Genomic DNA, 8,999 nt, shown 5'->3' on the forward strand with positions numbered 1-8,999 from the left:
TCACTGTCAGATATCATCTATACTTGTCCCATATATGCCTCGTCTACACTGTGCCTCGACCCCACTGTGCTACCGTTTTTTATGTAAAATTATATAAAAAAAGATTATTTATTAAACATAATTAATTATATAATACGAGTTATACATTAATTAATATAACTTCTGCAGAGGCGTGTCATTAAGGGGGTCCATGGACGTTTTAAACAAAAGTAATTATACGTGTTTAATTTCATATTTCAAAACCTTAAATAAACCATAATAATAGTATTTGTTCAACAAAGTCTTTTATTAATTTTATGAAAAATGTTTAAATATGGTTACACTTGCAGAAGTAATGCAAGATCAGAACACAAAATCTCTTGATCAGTATAATGCACCCTCATTTAAATCGCCCACATCATGGTATACTTCAGACACAATTAATGAGTACATTAAAATGATAGTAAAGTGGTCAGAAGGTGAAGTTTATGCAGTTGTCACTGATTTTTTTGTAGCGTATCTTCGAGGAGGATATCCAGCTGTAAGAAGATGGATAAAAAAAGATATTCACACAATAAAATTACTATTTGTGCCCATAAATGTATATGAAAGTCATTGGATATTGACAGTGGTTAATATACCCGAAAAGACTGTGACATCATATGATAGTCTTAAGTCGTATGAGGGTCACTATCCAATAGTATTAAAAAATTTCTTATTTGAATGGGAGATGNTATCCAATGGTATTAAAAAATTTCTTAATTGAATGGGAGATGGACAAAAAAGGAAAAGCTTCTACATGGACATTACAAATAGGCGAGACATCTCGCCAAACCAATGGACATGATTGTGGGCCATTTACTGTTGACCTGGCAGAAAAAATGTCTCGAGGAGATATAACACCAATAAATGCAAATTTTATGCGTTTTATAAGATTAAGACACAAAAATGAAATTATTGCTGGCGAGATATTCAATTAATATTTTTATGAATGAAATTTTATTTTTGTATTTTATATCAATTTTCTTAATATTTACTATAAATTGAAATTTTTATTTGTATACCACCAAACATTTTTTTACTTTTTCTTTGTTTAATTGTTGATTTGTTATTTTATTTTAATCTTATTTTTCTTTGTAACATTTCATTTAAGAAATTCAAATTTAATATAAATTTATCTTAACTGAAATAATTTATTGTTCTTGTTATGTGAATATACAAATATTATAATATACAGTTATGGATACAATTAAGTTAAAAAGTCAGCCAATTATAAATTTTCAAATTAACAAGCGTATCTACTATCTTAACAACTTAATTTTAATTTTACTAAATGACGATTCATGAAGAATTTCATAACTTTTGTTTATTTTTTAAATACTATTTTAATTATAAAAAATTCTTTTTTGTATTTTTTATGAATGCGGTATATTGAATAGGGGTAACTAAACTTATTTGTTTATAATTCTCTAAACTGATAAACTATAAAATAAATTTAAAAATGAACTACAAGTTCAGAATATTTCCGTTTTTATTATATTTTTGCTACGAGTATTTTTGTTATCTAAATAACCCAATGAAATCCAAATAATTTCTAGAAATCTCTGATAAAATGTAGATAAATACGTGTCGTTGAATCCTATCAAATTATCTTCAATTTTGTTATTTATTTAAAATACCATTTATTTTATAGTAAATAAATATAGTATATTATAAAAAAAGTCAATACCAATATATTAGGCATTTTTTTAAGTCGGGGGGTGTCCAGACATGGAGGACACCCCCCCCCAAAATACGCCACTGATTGTTTAATATATAAACTTGTAATAAAAATACATAATGAACGAATATTATTGAACTCTTTGATTGACAATTCAAATTGGCCTCAAAACAAAAAAAATTTTAAACAATAAATGGCTTTGGCCATCCAACGATCATGATGGATTGGGCCAGGAATTTTAAAATAAATTCCATTTAAAGTTGTTTCACCAAAAAATATGATGACCAATTCTAAAAGTTCTTTATAGTCATTTCGAGGTTGGTATTTTTGTAATTGTTCAAAACTAAATTTCAAAGTATCGTCTTTTTTTGTTTTTAGTTTTTCTAAAATAACAGTATCTTCTATTCCACTTAAGTAATTTGTTATATTTATATTTTGCCAAGACTTTTGGAATTTATTGAAAATAGGAACATCTGGTCCAGATGACGTATTAAATTTTACTTCAAAAACTCTTTTCAATATAATTTCATAAATGTGATGTCTACATGGTAAATATAAAATACCACGCCCTAACATTTTGTCATAACACAATAAAAGAAAACAAGAGTAAAAGTAATTGAGATTGTGATGCGAAGATGAATATAAGCATGTTGTGCCTGCTGTCTAGGTATTCACGTGCGTGTTGTCGTACAGCAGTCAGCGAGCTCGGCTGACACTCCGGGTTAGCTGTGGGTGTCGAAAGGCTGTTGTTATAGGAAGGGAATCAGGGTAACACCTAGGTATGAGGTACAGACGAAGTGCAAGACACAAGTACTCTGAAATGTTGTGGAAGAGAGTAGATAGGTTAAAAAGGAAAAAACAGAAACTTTACTTTAAGCAGTAAGCCGGACAGCGGCAACCGAGTACTGAGACTGATGAATGACACAAGGCACTAGAGTCGACTGACCACGATGGTCAGGTCTATTGGGCTTTTATAATAATTAGAACTATTGCCAATTTGGCAATCAATATTATTTTTTAATTCATCAGTATCAAGAAGTGGATGTGCTTATTCATCATCATCATTCTCAGATGTTGACCGTTCCTTGAGAGTGCATTCTATGTTTTCCATAGAGGATATCCCTTTAGTTTCGGTCGTCACTGAAAATAACGGTTTAAATGGATCATAGGATCCTATGACAAGTTAGCAACCTTTTCACAAGGTATGATCGGGATAGATTTGTTGTTAACAGCAGATATATCTAGGCTTACTAATCCAAAGTCACGACCAACTAATATGCAGGCATCTTATAGTCTACCTGTATTAGAAGCAGTAGTGTCACAGCATAATGATTTAACTTTGTCAGTTATACCCCATTTATCAAGTACTGCGTAGATAGCTACTGCTTGACTTTGTCCCGAACCAGAAGAAATTTTAGGCACATCGAGTAATTGTTCTATATTATTATTTGACATAAATATTGGTAATCTTTCAACTAGCTGATGTTCTGATAATGAAGGAAAAAGTATTCCATCCCAATGAATGGTGCATTGACCTAATGTCAATAAAATAAAATTACTACTTATTTTATTCATTTGGTTTTCACGGAAACGTTTTCGAAAATTATTAATTGAGGTCTTATTTATAATTAATTCAGATGTATCGAGACCGAACGATTCCGCGGTTGCCATTAATATATGAACAGCGTCACTGTGGATTATTTTACACCTATCAAATGCAGCAGCAAGTTTGTCGGTTAAAATATTTTTTTTACCTCTAAGTTGGGGAAGATTAGGTTTTTCAATTAATTCTTCGGTCTTATCACACTTACTAGAACTGTTTGAAGATGAACATAATATTTTTGAGTTAACGACATGATCTATAATAATAAACACGTTGACTTACTACTTTGGAAATATTTTAAGATATTTTTTTAATTACCTAAAACTTCCATTTCATCGTATGCTTTTCTTTTTCTTTGGATTATATTTAAATTTTTATTTTGTTGATTTATTTTACATTTTTCATTGCATTTATCGACACCTAACATACAGCCTGACCTACCTTTTTCCCTCTGAGCCAATAAAAATTGTTTATCAATTTCAATTTTAATTAATTTTAAAGCGTAAGAATAAGCGATATCAAATAAGTCATCAAGCTTATTGACAAAGTCCTCTTCATTTCTTATGTCTGACTTTCTAGTCACATGTTTTTGTAATTTTCTCCATTCATTGTATAATGATTCAATTTTTTTAACGGAGTGACATTTTTTTTAATAGGTATTCTTTCGTTGGCTTTTTGCACAAAATATTTCGATTTCATTGTACATTAATGAAGCACTATCGTGAACATTTAAATAAACCACGCGCATGTTATAAAAAAGAACACATAGACCTTGTTTATTTGATGGCGACTTACTGCCGACGATTTGATTTGACATATAACCAATTAAATAAATTTTATTTGTATCACGAAGGTTCATTTGAGATGTTGAAATTTTTTTTTTTTTTTTTAATATTTAAATCTAAACTTTTTTAAGTTGTATAATTAGAAACGTAAGTATAAAATATAAGAAAATTGTTGAATATGAAATTCATGAACAACGAACGACAGTTGATTCGGTTATGATCTAAACTTTTCAATTACCAGATAATATACAATCTTGGAAAGCGAAATTTTAGCTGGTTATATATATAGGCTCATAATTTCAAGAATACCAGATAAAAGAAAACAATCAAATGTTTAAAAATAATAATAAATAACTTTATCTTGAAAATGACTTTTTTATTAGCCTATAAACAACATAAATTTTAGGTTAGTTTACGTTGGATTTATTCCTCCCCACCACACCTCTTCAAATAGACTACATGGGGTGTGGTGGGTGGGTGAAGTGGGGGGAACTAAAATCCCCTATATTACCCTACTAATAAATAATTGATAAATACGAGTATTAAAAATAGTGGACTGTATCGTTTTATTATAATTTACTTGTAAGCTGGCGATTTGTCCGCGCGCGTACGTAGAACAACATAACTACTTCATATATTGGTCGGCGACAATCATTATTATAGATATCTCTTAATAGCGCGATAACGAGCGCGAACACATCGCTTACCTTGAAATAACACATTTCAATAGAATCAATATAAAGTACATAAAAATAATAAGATTATGACAAACATTTGACCCACATTCATGGCAAAAAATATAAACAATAATTCTGTAAAACATTCTCAAATAAATAACAAATAATTATAACTTAGAACTAACATATCATGCTTTAAATAAATTACAAATAATTAAATTAATATATAAATAAATAATAAAAATTATGGTAACTAAATTTAGCAACAAACATTAACTGCAGGACACTTTAACAATGAACATATTTTATAATAGAGACACAAATAATAATTAATACATTACATACATAAAAAAAAACAACAACAATTTATATCACAATATTTAGACTAGATATTATTGTTGGGTTTGGTTGGGTTTTTTTTTTCAAATCATAAGCATTTTAACATAATTTACTAAACATACATTTTAAACACTTTTAATTATTTGAACTTGCTGTACAATTTCCCTTGAAAGGCAATGGACATAATTAACGAACAGCTCGTTTGTATACACCGGTTGCTGCACGGATAGTAGCCACTCGTACGACACCGTCAGAACCACTATAAACTTCCATTATTCTTCCAATTGATCATTTTAAAGGGGGCAAGTTTTCATCACGCATGAGAACTACAGTGTTTTTCTCCAAACCAGGACCATTTGATTGTGACCATTTTTTTCGCTCTTGTAAATGATTGAGATACTCGTTTTTCATCTAATCCATATTTTTTGAGTAATTTTAACAACACACCTTNCTAATCCATATTTTTTGCGTAATTTGAACAACACGCCTCCAGCGAGTTAGTCTGTTCTCCATAATATTCGTTACGTCACGTTCAGGAAAAGCGGATAGCGAGTCACCTATCAAAAAATGACCAGGTGTTAAAACCGATAAGTCACTTGGATCCGTGGATAAAGGTGTCAACGGTCACGAATTTAATATGGCTTCTACTCGAACAAGTATTGCATATAACTCTTCATAGTTAAACAGAGCATTACCAATCGATTTGAGCAAATGTGCCTTAACAGATTTAACAGACGACTCCCATAATCTGCCAAAGTGAGGACACGGGCCGGAATAAAATACCATTGAATTCCTTTATTACTCAATTCATTTTTAACTTCTGGTTTAGCTAAAAGTTCATGCACTTCTCGAAGTTGTCGATTAACCGCAACAAAGTTTTTTCCGTTATCTGAATACACGTCCGTACAATAACCACGTCTATCACAGAATATCCGTAACGCATTAAGGAAAGACTCCGCTGTCAAATCGCCTACTAATTCTATATGAATAGCCTTTGTGACAAGACAAACCTAAATACTGATATACGTTTTAGTCTTAGGCGCGTTTCCTCGCTAACTAGACCGCACAAATACTGGACCAGCAAAATCTACGCCACATTTAACAAAGGCTCGCGCTGGTTCGACTCGGTCGTTAGGTAAGTCACCCATGATGGGCTCAAATACAACCGGTTTGTATTTGAAACATTTGACACATTTTCTAGATATAATTCTGGCTATATTACGTCCATTAATCGGCCAATATCTCAAACGTATATTAGCTAACATCGCTTGTGGACCGGCGTGTAATGATTTTTCGTGTTCATCCAGAAATAATAATTTTGTAAAAGCACTATCAGCGGGTAACACTATCGGATGTTTTTGAAAAAATGATAGTGAGACGGCATGTTTTAATCTACCGCCTACCCTGATTATACCATCGTTGTCTAGAAATGGTTTAAGACGAAAAAGTTTACTTTTACTGGACACTAATTTTGAGTTTTTTAAGTCACACAACTCAGTAAAAAATTCTTCTTGTTGCGCTTCCTTCACTAATCGTTTAAGGGCATTTTCAATTTCTGTAGCTTCAACAGGACCATAAATATTAGTGTCACTCGATAAAAAATTAGACTTCACACGAAGACAATAAGCCAAAACACGTAAAAGTTTACTTAATGAAGAAAATAATTTAAAAATTTGATTAAAAGAATTATTTTCCGTTGTTAAGAATAAATTAGTAATTAGTTTTTCTTCAGACAAATATTCACTTTTAGAAGTAAGTTCTTGAAAGTTACTTGGCCATTGAGTATGTTCCCCTTTCAACCAAATAGGTCCGTTCCACCATAAATCTAAACCTTTCATTTGTGATGGAAAACAGCCTCTTGACACTATGTCCGCTGGATTGTCGCTGGACGCAACATGCCTCCATTGTGAAACAGACGTTAACTCTTGTATTTCACTTACTCTGTTTCCTACAAAAGTTTTCCAACGAGACGATGGAGATAATAACCAATTTAATATCAGTCTCGAATCTGTCCAATAAAAATATTCATTTATAGGTAACTGTAATTTTGGTGCATATTTTGACATAAAGCGAGCGGCCAAAAGCGCAGCTAACAGTTCGAGCCGAGGTAACGAAACTACCTTTAAAGGCGCGACTCTTGATTTGGCACACAATAAATTTATTAATACTTTACCATAAATGTCTGTAGCGCGTGTGTACATACAAGCACCATAGGCTTGCATACTTGCGTCAGCGAACGCGTGTAATTCTAGTTTTTTAATTTTTTCGATGCCGAGAACAAGACGATTGATTTTAATATTATTAATTTGCTCCATTTCCACACGCATTTTTGACCAATCTTGTTGTAATGGAATAGGTAAAACGTCATCCCAGTTTATTTGTTGCAACCATAACTGTTGCATAATCATCTTGAACCTAATTATTACTGGAGCGATTAATCCAAGTGGATCGAACTAGTCTTTTTGTGAATCGACCAGATATTTTTATTGGTTTTATATTGTATTGATAGCAATCTTTCACGTGATTCCAATATAATCCAAGGATTGTAGTAATATTTTTATTAGGCTCTTTTACATCGTCATCAACTTTCCTTAAATATAAAGGTAATTTTCTTAACAATAGTGGTTCATTGCTACACCATTGTTTCAACTTGAAACCAGCACTCTCCATGATTGATATTAAATTATCTCTTAACTTGACCGCCTTTTTTAAAGTATCTGAACCACTTAGGAGGTCATCCATATAAAAATCTCCATGCAACGCTCTACAAGCTTCCGGATAATGATCACCTTTTTCGTTCCGTTTGGTATTATTTTCAAAATGCAACTGGCACGCCTTTTCATCTAAACTTAAAATGTTTTTAGTTTTGACCTCTTATAATAGACAAAATTTCGCTATCTGGTCAACTAAATTAATTCGGGCGTTTATATCATTTTCAACTACATCTTGTTGGTGTGGTAATACAGTAGTGGCGAACATAGATGTAGTGAGGCTTGCTGAGATAGGACCGGACACGACCCAACCGAACTCAGTCTTTTATATAACATGACCATTTTCAACCGTCTTTATTTAATCGGAATACATTAAGTCAAAGAAAATTTCAGCTCCAATCAACATATCTATCGTTTGTGGTGTGCCCAACGGCGGATCGGCCAAAATAATATCTGACGTGGTAAGAAACTGGTCTGCTTGGGAAGTGTTAAAAAGTTCAAGTTTATCTTAAAATTTGACACGCGAGATTTAATAATCGCTGATACTTGGTGGTAGGTAAACACTGTATTACCTTAGCAACTTCTCCGCTTAATGAAGATCGTAAATAAAAAATTTTTGCATATTATTGAGATTGTTATTCTCTTTGATCGCTGTGGAAAACATATCATAATATGATTGCCACTCAGAATAATCTCCTGAAAATTTAAGTAGATCGATTGGTGGTAATTTGATTATAGAAGAACCGAATTGACTATTTATAGTATTGGGTTTATAAGAAATAGATTGAATATTTTGAACGGAACTATCATTAATGCTGATATTATTAGTTGAACATAGTTTCTTTATAAGTTTATCAAATTCGGCTAAGACTCCAAAATAAATATTTTCCATCTCCTCTCTATACTTTTCCGTTTCTTCCGTATCCCCGTAAGTTCTTCTATTTCTGCTTGTACCAATTCATTATCTTGCCCCACCTCCAATATTTTATCTCGTCGAAGTATGATTTGACTGGCGTCAATATTTTTTTCTCCACTCTTTCTCTCAACAAATAATACAAATCGTGATAGTTGGCATTTGAACTGACCACGACGAATGCTTAGCTGTACCATAACGTTGATATCTATTCAGATAGTCAATTGTATTACGCGATTACAATAGCGCTCTATTGCATTCAATTCCGAGTG

General features: G+C 31.8%; 1 protein-coding gene across 1 annotated transcript; it reads right to left on the reverse strand.

The window, feature by feature from the left end:
• Positions 1–2,747: 2,747 nt before the first annotated feature.
• LOC126894684 (uncharacterized) lies at positions 2,748–7,511 on the reverse strand. The gene is made up of 6 exons (XM_050665873.1): positions 6,838–7,511; positions 6,161–6,750; positions 5,887–6,082; positions 3,406–3,515; positions 2,998–3,234; positions 2,748–2,839 (listed from the first exon to the last, which is right to left on the reverse strand). Exons 1-6 carry the CDS (start codon positions 7,509–7,511, stop codon positions 2,748–2,750), a joined length of 1,899 nt encoding a protein of 632 aa, XP_050521830.1.
• Between the last annotated feature and the right edge of the window lie 1,488 nt (positions 7,512–8,999).

The sequence above is a fragment of the Daktulosphaira vitifoliae genome, unplaced genomic scaffold (genome assembly GCF_025091365.1).
Source record: "Daktulosphaira vitifoliae isolate Bord-2020 unplaced genomic scaffold, ASM2509136v1 Scaffold_1, whole genome shotgun sequence".
NCBI classification, from domain to species: Eukaryota; Metazoa; Arthropoda; class Insecta; order Hemiptera; family Phylloxeridae; genus Daktulosphaira; species Daktulosphaira vitifoliae.